Below are 22381 nucleotides of genomic sequence, written 5' to 3'. Positions count from 1 at the left end.
TGTCATGAATAAATGAGGGCATGGCTTAGTTCTGCTTTTGTGTAAGCTTGAGTTTGCACTACTCTCTTTGAAAAACTTTTTGGAAAATTATTTAATAATGTTATTCTGTCTTTGTTGCACTTGATTCCAAAAAAAATGTTTTAATTTGTTTTCTTGGGATTTCTGGGGATGTTGTTGAACTTACAGAGAACAAAACGGTTATCGGCCAAATCCTAATTCAGTTGGGCAAAACATCAGAACACCTGTGGCTGGAAACACAAATTCTGTTGGTGGTCTTATGAACATGTCACCTGGTCAAGGCATGCCAATGCAGAACAGGAGCTATGGCATGGGAGATCCCAGTGCAGCGGGTCAGCTCAGCAGCACTCGGTATGGAGGCCCCGGTAATATGGGGCCAGTGAACTCCGGACCCGGAATGCAGTCCTCTGCTTATCAGAACAGCAGTTATGGGTTAAACATAAGTAGCCCACCACATGGTAGTCCTGGTTTAACTTCCAGCCAACAGAATCTAATGATATCTCCTAGGAACCGAGGGAGTCCAAAAATGACTTCACACCAGTTTTCTCCAGTTACAGGTATTTTATTTTTGCTGGTTTTTTTTTTTTTTTTTTTAAAGCTATCTTTTCTCAGTTTTATCTGTGTTCCACCCTTCATCCTTTTTAACAGTTCTGTATGACCTTGTATCTGTTACTTAAATGTAGTATACCTAATTTCATGGTAAAAAATTATTTTAAAGTGATTAACTCAGTGTGGCAGTCAATACGTAATCCAGAGCAAAAGCAGATACAGACAGTTATGTAGTCTAATAAAATTTGATCTCTGTCATGTGATACAGGTATGCACTCTCCAATGGGGTCTGCCAGCAACACCAGCAACAGCACTTTCTCTAGCAGCTCTCTTAGCGCTCTTCAAGCCATCAGTGAGGGTGTTGGAACTTCCCTTTTATCAACACTTTCTTCACCGGGTCCAAAATTGGATAATTCCCCAAACATGAGCATAGCTCAGCAAAGTAAAACGAGTACCCAGGACTCCAAAAGCCCTTCTGGTTTGTATTGTGAGCAAAACCAAGTGGAAAGTTCCATTTGCCAGTCAAACAGCAGGGATCCTCTTAGTGAGAAAGATACTAAAGAGGGAAATCTGGAGGCATCTGAAAGTCAGAGAGGACCATCTGAAACCAAAGGGCATAAAAAACTGCTTCAGCTACTCACATGCTCCTCAGATGAAAGAGGACATTCTACAGCATCAAACTCACCTTTAGACTCAAATTGTAAAGAAACTTCTACCAACGTTACCAGCCCTTCAGGAGTTTCCTCATCAACATCTGGAGGGGTATCCTCCTCCTCAAACATGCATGGCTCGCTCCTGCAAGAGAAGCATAGGATTTTACATAAATTGTTGCAGAACGGTAATTCTCCTGCAGAGGTAGCCAAGATCACAGCTGAAGCGACTGGAAAAGACACATATCATGACGCTAGTAATACAGCCAGCTGTGGAGAAGGCACTGTCAAACAGGAACAACTCAGCCCAAAGAAGAAGGAAAACAATGCTTTACTAAGATACCTCTTAGATAAAGATGATGTTAAGGACCCACTTTCCAAAGAGTTGAAGCCTAAAGTAGAAAGTGTGGATAATAAAATGGGACAATGCAGTAGCTCTACAATTCCTACTTCTAGTCAAGAAAAAGAGATGAAAATAAAAACGGAACCAGCAGAGGAGGTACAGTGTAATGTAAAATGATGGTAGTGAACAAAGCAACATTTTTTATTACATTGAATGGGTAAATATAAAAATTTTTAGGATGTGTGTATAAACATTTCTAAGAAAGTTCTGTGCAAGTGGTGTGAAAACATACACTCAGGGTTTATTGTAACTGAAAGAGCATAAACAAAGAGAACTACAGGACATGCATATAATCAAATGTGCTGTACTGAAGTCCTGGACTAATCTTATCTTTCAGTTATGGTACGATTAAGGTAGCGTATATTTACAAATTACTCTTTACAATCAGATCTTTAACATCTGCTATTTCACACAGCACATGTTTATTTTTATGGCTTATTAGGAAATGGAGCTGTAACTGCCTCTGTAATTAGTTGGCAATGCCATAGCAAAAGGTAAAACATAATTTCTATTTGAAAATAGAAACAATGCACAAAAATGTGTAATACTTAAAATAGCTATAGATTGTTTTTAGTTCATTCATTGGTTTTAGCACTCTTTTTTTTTCCTTAAAATGAGGGAAAATGTTGTTCCAAATATATACATATTAGGCATTCAAATAAATACATGTATATTTATTTGTTTCATTGTTTCTGGTGCTGAAATTCCAAGAAATGTCATGATCTAGCAAACTGTCACTGGGAACAACTCTCCTGAAAGCAGCAATTCACTTGTTAGAGACAGCCGTTCTTAAAATTACGAAGTGTAGATATTTATTCTGTATTTAGTTCCTAAGTCACATTTGGAGCTACTTCAAAGTGAATAATACTGGTCAGTATGGCAGAGTTTACTGAAAACGTGTTGATATCTTAGAACTTGGATTTCCCAAGTCACTAATAACTATGTAAATAAAAAATGACTGCATGATTTTTATATTAGCTAATGGCTGGCTATAAATGAAACACTTCATAACATTTTTTTGAGTACCGCTTAAGGAAAAGTCACTAACAACTGTATAATAGTACCCATCATGCAGTTTCAGTACTTGCTCCTGAGATATAATTAACATATTCAGAGAAGCTTGTTTTGTGAAGATATGACTCCACTATATATGCAATTCTTTTTCTATTAAAACTGCGTCTGATTTAAAGACAATTTTTTAAAGAAGGTCAGGGCTTCAGCATACTGGAAAGATCTAGGAGTGCTTTTCATGTGGTGTTGTGTTTATCAGTGATCAAATTAGGCTTTTTGTGTATGACAAATACATTATTTATCGCTGAATGGTACACATTCTTGACATTGTTTGCTCTCATTAGTGTTTTTATCTTGGTAATTTGTGATGACTGAAATGTTTATATTCAGAGGTGTTTTTCATTTCATTTATATGTATCAGTTTCTCCTATTTCTCAAAATTAGCCAAGCAGAGTAGAGTACTCTTAGAAAAAAAAAGAAGTAGCTAAATGATAACTGAAGTTCTTTGGAAATAGAGTCCAAGGTACTGTCAGTGAACTAAAAAACATTTGTCTCCCAGTTATATCTTTTTAAGATGAGCAAGGAGCTAAATAAAAGCTGAAGGATAGTCATATGATAGTAAATAACCTTGGCATTTTACTGCGTCTTTTTCAGCTGAGTGGAGACTTGGATAATTTGGATGCAATTCTAGGTGATCTGACTAGTTCAGAGTTTTACAATAATGCTATGTCGGCAAACGGAAATAACCTTGGCACAAAACAAGCATTATTTCAAGGAAATGCCCTACTGGGTAAGGAATTTCATCTAATATCACTTTGGTTTTAAAATTAGGGTTTTCTTCTTACCTGATGTAAACATAATACATCCTCAAATCCTTAGAGAACGCTTTCTTCATCTCCTATATCTTGAAGGACAAATGTAATGCAAAATGGCTAATTATGCTTTCATAGGCTATTATGCACACTATTAGCTGTCTTGACAGCGCTCATCTACTATATGCACATTGAATATTGTTAACTTCAGCTCCTTATTTTGTGGTTTCTTTGGGGTTTGTCTAACGTAGATTTCTAAGAGACAAAGACATCAGGAAAAATGTTTTGTGAGTTGTAAATTTTTGTTCCTTACAGATGATTAGGGAAATAATACGGGATTGGTGGCAATCTTTTGATTTCCCACTTCCTCTACGCAAAACCATCTTCTGACCTGCAAATTCTAATCAGTTCTCCTCCTTGACATTGAAGGGAGTGCGCTTCCTTAGTAGGAAGCTGACTAGGAGGCAAAGGTAACCTTGCCAATAGACCAGCATCACTGCAGTTGTCACTTTGTTTTATAGTGTTGGTCATTTCTTGATTATATAGGGCAGTAGATTGCCGAGATAACCTAAGGAGGTGAAACATGGATAATGAAAAATGTACAAGAACACGTGAGGCCACTGACACTGTTGGCTGTGGAGCACAGTGACATTAGTTAGTCCATGTATTGTGCTGTGCTCGGGAACACACTGTGTCTGGATTCAGCCTGTTCCAGATAGAACCATTTGACTTGTTTCTATTAGAGTTATCCAAAGGCTGGGCACTGCACTCATTTATATCAAGGAGTCTGTAATGCTAGTGTGTTGCAAGATGTGAAAAACATGATTTGTTACAGAACTTACCTTAAAATGAACTTCTTCAATGTCCGAGGCCAAAGGGAGCTGCATTTGGCTTTTCCTGTAAAAAGTTCCTAACTATGTATTCAAAATATGTGATTTGTGTAGTGAAAACATAAGCAAAATAACTATTCCTGGCTTGTTTAAGGTCAAATATACGCGCCCATAAATAGATCAGACTTATTTAAGTCATTAATGGTACTTTCTATTTAAAATGTATGGTTGCATGCATCTTTTAATTCTTCTACAGGTATGAGGAGTCCCCAGTCTGTGCAGCCTACCCGTCCGCCTTTCAGCAGAGCTGTGTCTTTAGACAGCCCTGTGGGCTCAGGTGCTTCAGCGAGGAATGTCAGTGCGTTCTCCATGTTACAAAAACAAAACCTGATGGGTGGAAGTCCAAGGATGATGGAAAACCAGGAAAATTTTGGAGCAAATCTGGGTTTGTTGATTGTGTACAAATAGATCTCATTGTGAAGAAACAAGCTTTTATGTAAAAAAGGTTGCAAGATAAATACGAATTTTGGTTAGAAGAAACCTTTAATATTAAAGAATATTAGTTTTGCCATCAGCATATAAATACTTTTAATTATTATCCCTAGCTGAAATTGTAAGAACATAACTGTTTAGTATCTATGTATTGTTACCACTACTTTTACTTTTGTTTAGTATTTAAATTATTTTCTACTATTGCGAGTTTTGAATTTAACTTACGCTTTTGATACACAGAAGCAAGAACAGGTCACGATGGCAGTCAGTCGTTAATATTTTAAAATCTATTTAGATTAGCGTAGTCGTTGGATTTAGAACTTGCATGGTAAGCTTTAGATACTTTTGTAGGAGTTCAGTGAGTTGTTGTGTTATTGGCAGGTGTCCTTGTTGGTAAAACAAAGCAACCCGCCATAAAAATAATCTAAACCGAAAGTACGTAACATATTCTAGATGAAAAATTAATTGTGTTTTTCTGCTTTTCATTATAGCAAGTGCTCCCAACAGAAATGTGCCGATGAATCAGCACCAGTCAGGAGACTGGGGTCTGCCAAACTCAAAGGTGAACAGGTTGGAACCTACAAGTTCTGCTTCGATGTTGAGACCAGGAGCCGAGTTCAGTGCGTCCCTTCCCAGGCCCGCGGTGGGCAGCTCCATGTCTGGGCTGCCCGTTCGCTCCAACAGCATACCTGGTACTAGACCAATGCTACAACAGCAAATGATTCACATGAGTAAGTTCTTCACATTTTATTGTCTACTTAACACAATCTCACTGGTTCCGTAGTAAACATTCAACATCAACAGAGTCTTTTCAGTTTTAGTAGAATACCAGCTTTTCATCCAAAGGCTTTTTGAGGTAAAGACTGTTATTGTGTCCTGACTGGGACATTTGATGACCTTTTGGTGTTCTTGTTTTCTTCTGGTGATATCGGTGTGTCTCATACACAGATAATTCATGCCGAGTCTCCAGATTTCTGAGGGATAATTTCTATGTATTTCTTTAGTGCAGCACTTCTCTGCTAAATTCCAGGGACTAAATGCCATTTATGATTATATTTGACGATACTAGTATTCTGATTAGTTTAGTTATTCTGATTAGTTTAGTTCCATTGTATTTTAAATACGTGTGTTTTTGCTGTTAACGTCTTACTAATCAGGGTTTTTTTAAAGCTTTCTCCTAAGTATTTCTAAGTTCTTCTCACATGGAGTATCCAAATTTCAAATAAAACCACATGGCAAATACAGGTTCTCTTCTAACTATTCGTGTTTGCGTGGGAGAAAATAAGCTGCATGTTTGAAATACCAAGAGGGTCTTAAAGCCTGTGCTTTTTTTCTGTTCTAGATCACTAACAAAGGTTTAGCCTAAAGCTGAAATTGTCCTGTCTAATGTGCCAATGCTGGTGTGCCCAAAAAGGGACAAAATAGACAGTGGCATTCCTTTTTTTTTTCCTTTTCTATCATGAAAGGCTACCAGGACTGTTACTAGTTCTGACTTACTGTTTCCATGTGATGTGTGGATATGAGTCTAAATCAGGAAGAAATTTGTGCAGTCATGACTGAGTCAGAATTCCTCAGCTTAGCTAGCTAGAAATCATTAGGTGACTCCTACAAATATTGGGAAGTAATGGGATGACACAAACTCTCCTATGTAGTGCTGTGTGTCTCTGAATAGATAGAAGGCAGGGCGTACTCCCAGAGAGCAAAGCATTATGTACCTTCAGTTTTGATTTTCACCCTGTTTTGGAATTTAAAATGCCAAATGTTGATGTCCCTGTAACCATGTATATTTACTAGTACCTAGATTTCATTGGCCAGAAACCCCATATATTTTTGGATATAAAGTTGCTGAATCTGTCAAAAGATCCTATTTTAGGAGCTTAAGGATTAGAAATAACAATTAGGCTCTAACAGGGTAGCAGCTTTAGATTGCTGTCGTATTTAAAGCTGTGGTCTATTGTATTTAAAAATTACTCTGAATTTATGTATGTACACACTCTACAACATGTTAATGGAAAGCTTGTGAAGCTGCTTGACAATTTGTGTACTCATCCACAGTGCTTTAGGTGAGCATTGGGAGAGCAAAATGACACCTTTTTGTTTTTAAAAAACACACAAATGTTTTACCTCACAGGGCCAAATGAGATAAACATTGGCATGGGGGGGAATCCATATGGACAGCCAGGACCATCTAACCAACCAGGATCGTGGCCTGACAACATGCTGTCCATGGAGCAAGCATCGCGGGGCTCACAAAACAGGTAGAATTGGGGAAGGTTTTAATATAACTTTAAGTACATCTGTTCGCTGTTTGTCAGAAGACTTTAAGACCTGGACAAATATGAATGTAGTATATATAGCGGGGATAACAGATTGGAGTCAGAATCTATTTCTGCTTCTACCGATGATATGACGTAGGGTATCTTTTAACCCAGCTCCACAAAAAAGGTATTGCTAGTAAAATCAATCCATCCTTTTGTTGGGAGGCATGGAGAAAAAGAGGTGGGAAAGTCTGAAATCATGTCTTGCTGGCACATGCAGAAGCCAGGATAAAACACAATTTACATGTGTTTGAGGATATGTGGCAGTTGACCGGGCATTTTAGGACCTAAATTTGGGACTTATTCAGTTTTACTTCAGTTTTCTGGGTGATTATAGTATTTCATTATCTCCAGGTCAATATATTATATATAAACTACATATATGTCTTTATAGTCCATAATGGTTGTAATGGTTTTATATTTATAGACAATTAGTTAGAAACTCTTTGGATGACCTCTTATGTTCGGCACCAAACATGGAAGGCCAGAATGATGAAAGGGCACTTTTGGATCAGCTGCACACGCTGCTGAGTAATACGGATGTCACAGGTCTGGAAGAAATTGACAGAGCATTAGGAATTCCTGATCTTGTAAACCAAGTAAGTGAACAGAGATTTTGGCCATTTGTTTTCCAAAAACCTGCATTATTTTGTAACCTGAAAATAAAGTGAAGAGGGAGGGCCTCCTCACTCGCTCTCTCCTCACTTCCTTGTCTTCATTTTCCTAAATCTGCCTTTGGAAGTACCTTTCGGAAGCTCAGTAATGATTATATTTCTTGTGCATTACAAAAACGTAAAATGGCATCCTCTGATCTAAGTTTATTGTAATATGCCTTGGTATCTAGGGGGCTTTTTTTTGGGTGTAAATCATTACAATTCTGTAAGCAGTGAATTGTGTTGGGTTTCTTTGGTAAACTTGTCAGCCGAGATTGGGTTGTGAAGTATTTGTCTGGCAGTGACATGTTAGTGAGTAGGACACTTCCATCTCCAGTTCCAGCTTGAATTTGCATGGCTAGCAAATAGGAAAAAGAAATTCTATGAATAATTTGGAACTTTCTAAAAAAACCCAGAGAATCACACTGTCATTTGTACCAACAGCAGTTTAAAAAGTGCAGAAGGGCTGGACTAATGATACTGGTCTGCCAGTGTAAGCAGCGTGCAGCAGAATGGATTAAAAAAAGAAAAGCAACCAGCTTTTGCTATTTCATTTGTCTGAAGACAAAACTAGTAGTAATCTGTCCATACTATGTTCTTCCCAAGAGTTTTTCTTCCCAAGGTTGTTCTATGCTGTATTAGCTTTGTTGTTTCTTTAGGAATTCCTACTTAAAGAATATACTGCTAGTGAAAACACTTTTGTATCTGTTGAAGGGACAAGCTTTGGAACCCAAACAAGATTCATTTCAAGGTCAGGAATCTTCAGTTATGATTGACCAGAAGCCTTCATTATATGGTCAGCCCTATCAAGGGCAAGGGGCAGCAATGCCAGGAGGTTTTAGTAACGTTCAGGGACAACAGCCATCCTTTAATTCAGTGATGAATCAGATGAGCCAACAGAGCAATTTTCCACTTCAAAGTATGCATCCTAGAGCAAATGTGATGAGACCTCGAACCAATACACCAAAGCAGCTCCGCATGCAGCTCCAGCAGAGGCTTCAGGGGCAGCAGGTAATCTTGTGCTCCTGCGTTTACACTTTCTTCTTGTTTTGGAATGGAATAAGGTGCACACTGAATTGTGTTGCTTCACAAATATGAAAGTTGACAATACGGCAGATGATTGAAAGGACAGATCTTTCGTCTTGACAGCGCTTTCCACACTGAGTGCCTTATGGCCGTAGGAGTGAAAGAACCTGTATTAGGGCAAGTGTTTGTCCTTCACCAGCGTCCTTAGCTACAGATTGGATTGGTTCCTGCAGCACACACCACTATTGGTACTTAAAAACAATACTTTTGTACGACGTAGCTCTGGATGATCTTTTTATCCATGTTAAGATTTATTCTGAATCTCACTGATACCATTAAATGGGCAGCTGCATTTCTGCTATGAATCAAATGTTACTTTTTCACTATGTTTTCTAATGAATCATTTGGGCTTATTGAAATATAAGTTTGCTTTCCATTTATTGATTTGATGTCATTTGAGGCATCTTCTTAGGATGAAAGGTGAGAGAGCAGGTACAGACACATAGACCTTGACACGGGGCTGAAAGCATTGCTTAAAAAATTGCTGCATGATTTCAGCATTGGGTTCCCCCTGTGAAAATGCAGTCCTGATATCAAATACAGTGTACATATAACTTGGAAAACTGAGATAGTGCTGTGTGACATGGAAGGGCGATGTTTAACCCTTAGGAAATACTGCGTTCTCTCTTGGTTGTTTTATGATGCTAATTCAATCTGTAAGGCTTTGGGGTTTTGTGACGGCGAGGAGAGGAGACAAAATTTTATTATTTTAAGCAAAACTAGTGGTTATACCCTTCTGCCCCAAACATGATTTGGAACAAATAGTGTGCTATAGATTTATTCTTAAAAAGTGCCAATTTCAAGAGAAGGAAAAAAAAGCCGGTTAGTGCTGTACTGTTTGGAGGGGTTTTCTTTTTGTGTGTGTTTGAGCTGCTTAACTGAATAGTTTGGTACTTCAGGTACATCAAACAAGGCAAAAATTAACCTTTGCACTTCATGGATTCAAGAGGTCTGTAAAGAATGTTTTTTGGAGGAGTTGCCATTAATTATTCAGATACTGGTATTTTCCAGCTAATAGTGCTAAAACATCTCTTTCCAAGTTTATGAATCAGACCCGTCAATCGCTTGAAATGAAGATGGAAAATCCAGTTAGTGGTAATACGTCAGTGATGAGACCAGTTATGCAGCCGCAGGTGGGATCACAGGTTAGTAATTACTACACTAGCCATCTGAAACAGTAATTTTTAAATAGAGACATCTTTTACACATATGTTTAGAATTTGGAGCTTCTTTCATGGTTCCACAGTATTCCTTTTTGTTTGGTTTTTCCCCTGTACAATTAAAGGTGGGTTTCTTACCTCTCTTATTAATGAGATTCCAGAGGGATTTGTTCATTAGGTCATGCTATCAATACAGTGTGCCAGTACTCTTTTCCATGCAGGATATGATAGCTGATCTATCATTTTGTTAGTACCAATGACAAATGAATGAGAACTTTTGTCTGATGTTTTGATGATGTTTGTACTGGCTGTGGGTTTTCTTAGCTTTCTGTTCTGGTAATGAATGGGTATGTTGGGTCTTAAGAGTGTAGGTGGTTTGATTGACATGATTTCATTTGTAGAAGCGTTTTCTAATACGATTTTTCTTTTCTTTGGGGGATAGCAGCAAGGTTTTCTTAATGCTCAAATGGTGGCTCAGCGTAACAGGGAGCTAATAAGTCATCATTTTAGACAACAGAGGATGGCAATGATGATGCAGCAGCAACAGCAACCTCAGGCCTTCAGCCCACCACCAAACGTGACAGCCTCAGGAAGCATGGATAGTGCTTTGACAGGCCCTCCAATGGCTCAAGTTCCTCCACAGCAATTCCCCTATCCACCGAACTACGGTACTAGTACTAACGTGGCTTTTTTCTGTCTGTCTGGTTTTCTTCTCCCTTTCTTCATTTATTATTAATGCAAACTACCTAAATACCAATCATTCTGAGAAACAGAAAGTACTTCTGCAAAAAAGGATGACATTTCTCTTCCCATCATTGCAAGAAAACAAACTAAAAGTGCCGGGTGATGGTAACTGAAGTATATTGTCTGTCCTTCATCTTTTAAGGAATAAGCCAACAACCTGACACTGCCTTTAGCAGAGTATCAAGCCCTCCCAACTCAATGATGTCATCGAGAATTGGACCCTCCCAGAATCCTATGATGCAGCATCCTCAGACAGCAACAATGTACCAGTCCCCCGAGATGAAGGGCTGGCCATCGGGCAGCATGGCCAGGAGCAGGTGAACTTCAGTCTTGTCTTCTGTTGAAAGCAGAAGCTCTGTTGAATGGGTTGTAGTAGGAAAAGGATTTAGAAGAGGGAAAAATAATTATATCTGTAATGTCTGTACTGTCCTTGATCCTGCTTTGGTTTAGGAAATACAACTGATGAAATGTATCTTATTATGCTTAGCTCCATTTATTCATATTGGAGCTCTGCAATCTTTGTAACTGGAAACAACATAGTCTTTGAATATTGAAAAAAAATAACGTGGGGGCGGAAGGGAATACAGAAGTTCAGAACAGTGTTACTATGGACAGTGCAGCCCTTAACAGAAGCTTCCAAAAAGGTTACAATAGGAAATGCATACACATACTTCTTTGTGTATCTAAAACCTCAAAATCCCTTTTGAGAGGGAAAGTTTGGTTCCTGCATTAAACAGGTATTGAGTAGAAACCAGAAATATACAAATAATTTTCTCTTTCATGTGTTGACAGCTGGTGCAGGGAAGGCAATATATCAATGTGTAAACTTCTTGGAAGGTGATTTTGTTTGTCTTTTTGTGCTTCAGTTCTTTCCCACAGCAGCAGTTCAGCCATCAAGGTAGTCCGGCAGCGTACAGCATGATGCACATGAATGGCAGCAGTGGCCATATCGGACAGATGAATATTAATACCATGCCTATGTCAGGGATGCCTATGGGTCCAGACCAGGTAAGTTGTACATAAAAATGGATGAAGAGATCCATAAATTCTTTTCCCATTGAATACAATTTGCTTCAAGCTGTTCCTCTGGCACAATCCTGTTCTCAGTTATCCTGTTTATATCTGTGGACCTACCATTTGTATGTCCTAAGAGATACCTTATTTTTAATGATGCTTAAATCAAATCCATGATGAACCCGAGCCGTACGCTGTGATTAGCTGTTGACTTTGAAATATCACAGGTAGGATCATGGCTTAAACAGCATGAAGGATGCTTAAATACTTCTGAGCCTGGAGAAACCTCAGAAAGCAAAACGCAGAGATTGTGAAAAGCATCTTTAGCAGATGTAAAAGAGATTATATATAGGTAATAGCTCTCATGAGTCAGACCAAGAATCCCGGTAGCACAGTATCCTTCTTTGGCAGAAGCGAGTGACAATACCAACCCTTGTAATACCTTAGAATAGCTTGTGTTCACATGGCAAGAAACTGTGGAAAATTTAGGCCCCTTATTTAAGGGAAAAATGAGCTAGTAACAGGCACTGCAAAGAAGGCTGAAATACTAAATATACTTTTACTGTAATCTTTCCACAAAATACCAAGGGATGAGCAATGTAGTGTTGAGGTAAGCTAAATTTATTCAAGTAGAAAGTACCTCATGAAATTTTCTCTAAGGTGGCTAAGGAAGCAGCCAAAATATTCTGAGGACTTCTGGAGGGGATAAGTAAGGCATTGGTGGATTTCGATATAACAAGTACCTTTTATAAAGAGGGGAACAGGACAGCGAAATGCCAGATTTTCCAAACTCACATGTCCTACAGTGAAGATACCCAAATAACATGTTGAGGAAATTCTGGGACAGCATTTCTTGTCTACAAATTTATCTTCAAAGTGGAGCAATAAATAAATAAAAATAAAATTCTTCTGCTTAGAAACTGACTGTCAGTACTTTTCTCTTCCAAATACAGTATGTCGACCTTTTTTTTTCTTGGTGTTTTTTTTTTTGTTTTTTTTTTTTTTTTTCTCCAGAAAAGTTGCTTTTTATTTTCTCTGGTAATTATTTCTTCTTTTCTTTAACAGAAATACTGCTGACACCCAGAACCATATCTTCAAACAAGAATGCGCTGTATTAATGATGCACTAGTATTATAAAGGAAAGCTACGCATTCTTCACAGCAACTAGTACTGGCCTTACGGAAATGTGATTTTTTTTCCTGTTAATCGCCATGTTGTCCTAAGTTACTCCATTCAAAGGAAAAAAAACCACAAAACCCCAACCCAACAAAAATAAATTTTAGTAGAAGCAGTCTCTGTATTACTGTATATTGTGGTGTACAAAAAAGGTCATAAATATTTTTGGCGCTCTGCCTCTAGAAATGTGAATTTGGCAATGGCATTTTGGTAGATACGATGGGTAGACTCCTGGTATGCCTTATCTATTTACTGTAGCTATCCAAAGCCCTTGAACTACAGGCAGATAAAAGTGCCTGGAGAAGTCACGGTGGCAAGAATTTTCTGATTTCTCTAGTAACAATATCTGACAGAGAATGTAGTTCCTAGCCTTGACTCTTTTATATTAAATCCTGAATATATATGCTGCTTTTAATCTCTTACCCCCAAGAGTCAAGATTTCCCAAGCAAAGTAGCAGTGCAAAATGAATTGGCACATACTAGTCCAAAATCCTGTCCATTGAAGCCAAGGGGTAAAAAGAGAGGGTAATGAATTTAAATTATTTAAAACACAATTGTGACAAATACTTACATATTGATGTGCAGCTGAGTGCACTTTATAAAAGACTATATAATGGATTAATGCAATATCTTTGATAAGGACTTAATATGAAGGTAGGGTGTACTCATGTTCCTTCTCAAACACAATCTCTTAAGAATTATTTGAAAAGACTGCATAATGTAATGTTTTCTGTGTATGGAAATTAGAGCAATAATCTTTCATCTTTTTGAAAATAAAACTCAAGGCAAGGCACTGCAGTCTGAATCAGAATTTTGCAGTCTTTTGTGAATAAATTTTGTAAATATGATCTTTAAGATAATGTATTATATATATGACTTTTGTAGGTCACTAACTCATTTTTGCAGAGTTTGTGAAGCTAAATATTTAACAAAATTGATTTCTGTAAACTCAGTGTAGTTGAGGTCCAAATAGTTTTTTTTTGTTTGTTTTCTTTTTTTCTTCTTTTTTTTAATTAAATTTAATGACTTTGAAGCTGGGTGACTTTGGCCCACATCTTTCTATTCTTTGGTCTTCAACAGTTCATTTATTTTTACATCTTTAACATATAGCTTTTTATAAAAGACCAGTTCTTAAATGCTTTCTCCACCTGTGAGCGCTTTGTTACATTTCTTTTTACATAAGGCGATCTGGCAAAAGGCTCTGCAGTGTAAGATGTTACGACTTGTCATGACGGTCATGTCTCTCTATTATCTGTTGCCTTTTCAGTCGATGAATCTGGATTGTGTCTTTTTCGGTTGATTTTAATGAACTGTAAATGTTCTTCAAAGTTTGTCTGTTGCAAAATATTTGTTGTTACATGACATCCAGAAATCTTTAAGGATATTAAGCCACAATTCAACCAAATGTCTGCACCTCATTGGATTGTTCTAATAGTAATGAATGTATTTTCTAAGCAGGTTTCTCTCATATCAGTATTTAAGTTTGGTTACAAATTTATTCATATTATTTGCTGATAGTCGTTCCCCCCTTCCTGCTGCCTGTTTTGGTTCTGTGGAATGAAGATCCCTTCGCAGTTTTTCCAGTTTCAGGCAGTTACAAGTCAAACCTCTGAACTTCCGTAAGGGACGACCCAGAAATGTTTAAGATGTGTGGTGCTTTTGTTCTGTTGTTCACTGTGTAATGGAAAACTGACTTCTCCCAAGTGAGTAAAAAAAAAAAAAAGAAAAAAAAAAATGTGTGTTCTTGATTGCTTCTTCTTGGTACTGTAAGCAGGAGGTGGTTTTGTTAGTTCAGAATATTCCGTGATCTTCCATTGTAATAGAAATAACTTTAGAGATATTCTCAAAACGTTCATCCTTAACATACAGCCAGGTGTGCTCCAAAGGGAATGTAGATTCAATTAATCTACTTTATGCAACCCTGTCTCTGCAATTAGTACTGAGTATGTAGATTAGGTGATAGTATTTATTTGAAATCTTCAGTCCACTTCATGTGTGTTTTTTAATGCAAAACTTTTAAAAGCCTAAGGAACTTTTATCTTCTTTTTTATTTCTTAGAACATATCTTATTTGTTAAGTGCTGCCTACTGAAGTTGAAAGGCAACAATCCCTTGCTTTTTATATTAAACCAGACTAGAACAATCTTTATATTTTGTAGTTGTTCATTATATTGATGGAAGCTACAAACCCAGGTTGCTTTCATTAGGTGAGCTCTTAGACTATATGCTACTTTATACATAGTGCCCTTTGAATTTTTTTTAGATGAGTGATTCTGTTTATACATCTGTGTATAACTGGTACCTGACTGATACCATAAAGGATCATCATTTTCTCATCTGTGGTTAGAATGTTGGAGATTTCCAGTACCTACTTTTTTGCTGAATCCAAAGATTTTTAGTTTAAACTTGATTAAGGGGGGTGGGGGGCAGGGGGCATTTTGAAAATGCATTGATGACATCTTTCGTGGCAGCACTGATCCTAAATACTACATGTAGTTTGGAAACCGTACCCACTGCTGTAAATAAAACTGATCTTGAGATCTGATGATGTTTAATATCTCCACCAATTCTGTTTGGGTTCTATAGCAGCAGATTTTTCTGAATGTGTTTTTTAAAAACAACCTGTGTAACGTTTTTCAACACGAAGAGAACAACTAGTTAGTACAACCACCTCTGATCACTGCTGCATAACGAGTATCGTTTGGCTACTTGTCTCTGTTGATCACAGAAACCATGTTTTTATAAAATTCCTATGTAGTACTTTTTTCCAATCTTCCCTGAAATACTGCTTTTAAAGTTAGAAAATCAGGACCATTTTTCAGTCATGAGACAAAACTATTTAAATGTTGTACCAATTAGCACACATTTTATTTTAGAATTTATGTGCAGACTACCAGATGACACAATGATACAGCAAGTATGAAACCATGTAATTCTGATAGCAATATTTTAAAAAATTCTCAGGAGAAGGCATACAGTATTGAGAATTGCATTTAAGTTTAGTTTACATTATAAGTATTGCTTGAAAAATCTGTAATCTTTATTTTGCAAAACAGAAAAATCATGGGGACTGATTTATAAAAGAGTTGGTTGTAAGGTATTACTGCTCTTCTGATTTTTGTGTTTGGATGTTAATAATAATGTAAATAAAGGTTTCTATTTAAAATCTGAACTTGGTGACACGGTGTATTAGCTGCCTAATATGTTAAGGCCGATAACTGTATCCTGGAGAAACTCTGGTGCTATTACTGAAGAAAGCTACGTATAGCGAATAATTTAATTCTTTTCCTAGTTGGCCATAAAAGCTAAGGGAGTAACAGCTTCAGCCCTTCCACCCAAGAGACCCATTTAGCAACTACAGATGCATTGACGCTGAGTGGAATTTATGTCTTTTGCAACTTCCATAGTAGTCTTCAGCAGCGCTGAAAGGCGAAGAGGTGCAGCTTTCCCCACGCCTTGGCGACAACCCACCTTTCGTAAAGTGACAGCTGCTTCTTGTGTCACCTGCGAGTCCCACGGCTCAAGATTTTGCGCACAGGGACAAGGGAACTTCCCAGCTGTCTGCCCAGGGTGTGAGGGGAGCATGAACACTGAGTCACGCGCTCATCTTGTCAAAGACCATAGGCTCAACATGGGGAAAAAAAAAAGGGTAAGTGCAAATGTTTTTTAATCTAACCTAGTATTCCTTCTGCATCCCTGCTGGGCATGGCAGACAGCTAACACTGCTCTGGAAAGCAGCAACACTATGTTTCTGTTGGTGAGTTTAAATTCAGTATTTTTAACTTATTTGTATTGATCCGGGATCTTATCATCTAGCAGATCTTTCTGATAATCCATGGAATCTGTAACAAGTTATAAACAAATATGGCTAGATTAAGACAGGCAATTGTACATTACTTCCATAATTAAAAAAAAAAAAAAACTTTCAAAAAATTTTGGGAAGCGTATTTGATTTACATGTGATACAAATCCATGCTCAAGCCTAGTTTTACTGTATAGCATGTACAGTGCAAGACCCCACTGCCACTTCCTCAGCATTTTTTTTTTCTTGGTTCCTAAATCTAAGTATATTTTTTGGAGTATGGGGGTTTGGTACTAGAGCTCTATATCCCTTGTGAAGTAATTCCACTTGAATTTCCTAATCTGCAAGGGAAGGTATCAAAATAATTTCCGTGATTTATTTTTAGGCTGTGTTTCTAGAGTGCAAATTAAGTTTGTGTTTTGGAAAAAAAGGTACCTCTTAAGAGTGAAGGCCACAGTTGGTCGAGTCTGTCACGAGCTCCCTCCTGCATGTGCCTCTAAAACAGGTAGCAGATTAACATGAAAAAAATCATAAATACAAGTATCCCTGGTAGTGCCTGTACTACAATGTATTTAATAAGGTCTTTATGAAAATACTCAAATAGACTCTGTACACTGTGCTTCCTTAGTAAAATGATGGTTTCTTCCCTTTAAAAGCCTTTAAACAGTAACTGTCATTCAGATCATCTGCTTCTTTTGTAGACTAAACTACAACTAGATTATTCTTTATTGGCTACAAGTATTGAACTTCTTGGAGCTGCCTTTTTTAAAAATAAATGTAAAAGTTACACTACTAAGCAAATGCTGCTTTCTCAAAGGAACTGTTTTGGTTTTGAACAGGCAATATAATATTACCACATAAAAAAACTTCATACAAATCTGATTTCATTAAAATTTAAGATGTAAATTTACTGAAAATTTTCAGTACTTTTAAAAATGGATAAATTCTGAAATGTACTATGCAACATTAAGTAACATTTTGAGAAATGGTGTGTGGGCATTCCACTCTTTTTATTAACAAAAGTCTTCACAACCTGAAGGAATTTATTTTCAAACAGTATATTGATCAATATTTACACAACCCCTCCAAAAATCTGGCGTCCTGTTAGTCAAGATTTTCCCTAAGTTTCCTAGAGGTCTCACTAGGATGGACAAGTAGGCATGGAACTAAAACATATCCTTAGAGGAAATTTGAGAAATACCATGTTGTTGAGAATATTCAATGCTGCTCACTTCAATTCCTGAATCTCTTAAGAGTTCTCTTCCACCGTTACCTTTACCCCCGTTAGAAGCAAAAGCGTCCATGTTTCCTAAATCTTGCTTCAGAGTTATACTTGGCTTTGAAGTTTTTCTCATGACAACTGAAAAATGTTTTTACTTTGTTTTACTTGCGCTGTCTTTGTGTACACTTTGCCCGCTGGGATGGCAATCCTCTTTGGGCTGCGGCTGTATTTCCAATTCTGTCAATTCCCGGATCAGTGTTAGCGGTGTCATCTTGATGTCAGATGCCTTGTGAAGCCGGTGAGGTATAATCCAAAGCAAAAAGCAGGTGCAATAGTGGATTTCAGAGACACCTAGTTCTGGCAGCGTTTCCCATCGTGTCACTGCAACTATTTAATTCACTCCCCAGTGCAAACATTCTATCTATTTCAGCCTCAAAGTTTATCCACTCCTCCAGGCTAATGTTGCGATTCTTTCTGAAGTCAAACACATTTTCATTGAGTCTGTACATGGATTCAAGTTCTGGCCAGTTTGTATCCTCATGGAGGTGCAGCGGCTGGGGGAGGTTAGCCCTCCCATCCTTCCCACAGTTGTCCTCTTTAAAATAAAACAAGTACAATTTAGCATGTAATGTTCTAGTAGGAAGTAGTTAGAAAGAAAGATATTTTTCATGGTTCCATGCAGGAAAAAAACAATGGAGACACTGTGGACCACCTATAAAAATCCAGCAGGTGTATCACAGAAACAATCCAAGTATGTTTGAAACGTCAACCTGTACAGAAATTTGTATCTCATTAATTCTAGCTTCGTTTTGGTTCTAAAGCCAGTCTTGGATCTCTTCAACTAGAAATAAAAATAATACCATTAAATGAGCAAATCCTCGTGGGTGAATTGAGAATGCCGGTACTTGTACGTATTTTTTCACCACTTGAGACACCTTATGATTTTTAATGAGCAGGAGTCTCAACTTTCTTTTTAAGGGGAGACTGAGTGACAGTAACTGGCACGGCAAAGGGAACTTCGCCATGTCTTTAAATCTGTTGTCTCACCTTGGGGCTCTGGCAAGTTGAGAACTGAGTATCATCTGCAAGTTCTAACGGGCAGTTAAGTAACCAAAAAGCAATCAAGATTTTAATATAATGTCAGAAGGAAACGCAATGTACAGATCTGTTTTGTAGTCTGCTTTCTCTTCTAACTTGCTTTTTTTTTGCTCACAGCACGTGAGGCTGTGGTTAGATAAATACCTGATACTCTCTCTACTCTGAGAAATTACCGTCAGTTTTGTTCTTTCTGGATGATGAGAAAGACCACCAGGTAGCTGCTACAAGTTTCAATTTAGACAAAACTGATATAACGGCCTCTAATTTTTAATGGCAGTTAACCATAACTGGTTTCTTCAGCTGAGCATCCACCTTTGCTCATTCAAAATTGCCTTGACCTTAATATTCCTAAATTCCCAGAAAAAATATGCCAAGAGGTTTTGTACAGCGGTAGTTGCCTGCAACGATGGCAGTATCACATTTCTTGCATAATTTAGAGGACGTGCCACAACAGTAATGATGATGTTAAAAAGTGCTGCATGCAGAAAGAGAAGTGAAAGGAAGAAAGGTAAGTAAAAACTAATGCTTTTTGTGAACTGCTCCCAACTCACAGTGACTTGGCAGATGATGGTCTCTTCACATCTGGCCATTTTCGGCGCTGAAACTGCCTAATTTTCAAGCAGCAAAAGGAGAAAAAAGTTAACCATCACCAAGAAAACCACCAGCACTACAGTCTGAAAGATGAGGAAGGAGAAGACTTTAGCCTGATTTTTGACTACAATGTTGAGAACCTGCTGTAAGTAACATAGAAATAGCTCCAGTCTTTCAAAGTAACTGGGGTGGAAAGATCTTGCAAGGGCCGTTCCAGGCAGTGCCTGTCCATGTGCTTCCCAACCCCACACTGGCATTCAGCATTACTTCAGAATAATAATTTAACAGCTTTTTTTTTGAAATGTACCTGTACTGCTCGTAGCTTCCATCTTTAAGTCCTAGATGAAGAAAAATTAACAAGGTTACTAACCACTGCTTGCAACAGAATAACGTGTCAGGTAAGGCACAATTTTAAAAAAAGACCTAAGAATATTAACAGATTAACGTGTATTGCCATGATAAATATTTCCATACATGTGAACTGGAGCTGTTACTTTCATATTTAATCCCTAACTCTAGGTAAAATAGGTAATAAATTGGGACAGATATCATTACAGAAAGGTTGCAAATGTCCTTCGGTGGTGTATTTAAATGCCAAAACCTGTTGATTTCAGAATGTGCAGGATGTGCACAGTGTGGTGCATGTACTAAATAAGACCCAATATAATATTGTGGTCTTGGGTAGATAATGGTATTTTGGGGATGGGGGTCTTCAAGCTCTAAAGGCTATCTATATGCGCTTTTGAAAAATAGCATTTCTTGTTTCAGTTATATTAAGGGGTATAAGAAATGCAGTTTAAAAAGAAGAAATGCAAGTGTACCTTTTGGTTTGCTGTTGTCACTAACTATTGAAAAAACCCCAACCCAAACCCAAGCAGTATAAAAAAGCAGATCTATTGAGTACCCCCAGAGAAAATGTAAGGGATAGGAAACGATGAAACTAACCTAGAACAAGAGTAGAGAACCATTTGCTTTTTGGAATTTCGATCCATAGTTACAAGATAACATCTCTTGGTAGCATGTTGCAACCCTTCTTAGATGTGCTGTTATTTCACAACTACCTGGCACTACCAAGGGAAAGCTGATCAGCTTTAACTTCAAAAAGGAGGCTAGTGCTTAAGTTATTTTTAAGCCAGCTTACCACAAGGCTGCACGGCCTCTAAAGAAGTATTTTTAAAAATTGTGCTGTCAGCTGCCAAACCGGTTGCCCAGAGAGGTTGTGCAGTCTCCATCCTTGGAGGTTTTCAAGATGGGACTGATGAAGCCCTGAGTAACCTGGTCTGACCTCGCAGATGACCCTGTGTTGAGCAGAGTTTGGAGTAGATGAACCCCAGAAGCCCCTTCCGCCTTGAACTGGTAGTGGTTGTGAGGGTATTTCCCTCTTCCACCAGTTTTGTTCCTTTATCTCCTTCCCCTGCATCTCAGCAATGCTCATCGCTGCATTACAGTGCCTTCATTTAAGAAACATTACATAACAGGAACCGAACAAACACAAAAATGTGAGTGTGCAGCCATAAGCAGGACATCACTAGTATAAATAAATAACAAAATCCTTTTGACTGATTCAGGTTTCATGATGAAGAGCCCTGTTTCCCTTGGGGAGTTTTTGAGTGGAACAGGAGAGGCACTTACCCAGATCCATGTTCCTGGTCCTTGGATTGCATTGTTTATACCCTTTGCAGCTTCTCAGTTCCATGAGCTGGACGTGCAGTTGATTGAGAACATCTCTGTCTAGCGTATTCACTGCGTTAATCAGCTGCAATAAACAGGGGTTCTTTTTGGTAACTTTCATAATAATTGTAACAAGAAAGAAGCCCAATCATACTATGGTAAATGATGTAGGCCTTATCTACGTCCTGCACCAATACTGCGCTGTTTCAATATATCATCAAGAGGGAACAACGATGTACGTACAGGGCTGTTCTATGATCAGGTACCTGATAGGGATCCGTATTGAGATCAAAATACTCCAAAAATCCAGTAGCGAATTCACAAAACAGGAAGTTGTGGGTCTCGTTGATTGTCCTCAAGCACCAGTATGTGTTGTTGTTGGCGCTGGTGCAGGCACAGAAAGGCCCCACTGCAAAGGGAAGCGTTACACAGACATGAGCTACACGTCGCTGCCTTTAGCACCGTTTATTACTTTCCCTTTATGTTATTACTTTATTCATAGACAGTTCCTCTCACTGCTGAGCCCTAAAGCAGAGAAACCCTTCCAGCATCAGCTGCTTCTTCTGCGCACACCTAACCCACACGACATGGCTAATTTAAGCAACATCTTGGCTAATTGCTCTCCCTGTCTTCTCTGGTTGGGAAACATCCCAGATGGTGAGACACTACCCATAATTGTACCCGCCACAGCAGCTGTAGATGTTCAGTTTTAACTCCCTTGCCTTTTGTGCAAGGATAATGCCAACACTGAAACAGATATTATTTAGTATGAGGAAAACTGTGCGGCTGTGGCTACCTAGCTAACGACACCGCTAACTTCTAGTAGCCCAGCATCCTAGCCCGGCTTAGCTAGTGCCTGCCGACCTATTAACTTAGTTCAAAGTCTCCTTACGTGTCCACAGGGGAGCTGTTTGCCAGTGTTGGTTGTCGTGGGTGAAGCAGGTCAGACCAGGCATGCTGCACGTGTCATTATTTTTTATTCTCTTAAGCAGTTTGCGCAGTTTCTTCTTCCGTCGTTGCTCTCGAAGCAGCCACAGCCTGTCTTTCTCCTGTAGGGCTTTCCTGCACACATGAAACATTAG

General features: G+C 38.2%; 2 protein-coding genes across 17 annotated transcripts in view; one reads left to right on the top strand and one right to left on the bottom strand.

Annotated features, from left to right (window-relative positions):
* The window catches only part of NCOA3 (nuclear receptor coactivator 3), an 85128-nt gene extending 68579 nt beyond the window's left edge, over positions 1-16549 (top strand). The window contains exons 12-24 of one of the 3 annotated variants that reach the window (XM_040609306.1): positions 187-575; positions 836-1716; positions 3286-3421; positions 4530-4718; positions 5257-5496; positions 6897-7023; positions 7511-7682; positions 8451-8747; positions 9863-9967; positions 10428-10650; positions 10869-11043; positions 11593-11734; positions 12806-16549. In XM_040609306.1, coding sequence (XP_040465240.1) covers positions 187-575; positions 836-1716; positions 3286-3421; positions 4530-4718; positions 5257-5496; positions 6897-7023; positions 7511-7682; positions 8451-8747; positions 9863-9967; positions 10428-10650; positions 10869-11043; positions 11593-11734; positions 12806-12817 — 3088 coding nt within the window. In that variant the 3' untranslated portion in view covers positions 12818-16549. Of the gene's footprint in view, positions 1-186; positions 576-835; positions 1717-3285; positions 3422-4529; positions 4719-5256; positions 5497-6896; positions 7024-7510; positions 7683-8450; positions 8748-9862; positions 9968-10424; positions 10651-10868; positions 11044-11592; positions 11735-12805 lie in introns of all 3 variants that reach the window. The other 2 variants (XM_040609305.1, XM_040609307.1) reach the window with 2 other exon arrangements.
* SULF2 (sulfatase 2) overlaps positions 15760-22381 on the bottom strand; it is a 162600-nt gene continuing 155978 nt past the window's right edge. For 11 of the 14 annotated variants that reach the window (XM_040609313.1, XM_040609314.1, XM_040609309.1 and 8 more), the window contains 4 exons: positions 22192-22361; positions 21566-21708; positions 21261-21384; positions 15760-19966 (listed from right to left, as the gene is read on the bottom strand). In XM_040609313.1, the coding sequence (XP_040465247.1) occupies positions 19803-19966; positions 21261-21384; positions 21566-21708; positions 22192-22361 (601 nt within the window). In that variant the 3' untranslated portion in view covers positions 15760-19802. The remainder of the gene's footprint in view (positions 19967-21260; positions 21385-21565; positions 21709-22191; positions 22362-22381) is intronic. The other 3 variants (XM_040609319.1, XR_005829991.1, XM_040609320.1) reach the window with 3 other exon arrangements.

This window comes from Falco naumanni, chromosome 10 (assembly GCF_017639655.2).
Source record: "Falco naumanni isolate bFalNau1 chromosome 10, bFalNau1.pat, whole genome shotgun sequence".
In the NCBI taxonomy this organism is placed as follows: Eukaryota; Metazoa; Chordata; class Aves; order Falconiformes; family Falconidae; genus Falco; species Falco naumanni.
Note: the sequence above shows the minus strand (reverse complement) of the source record. Positions and strands in the feature narration are given on the sequence as shown.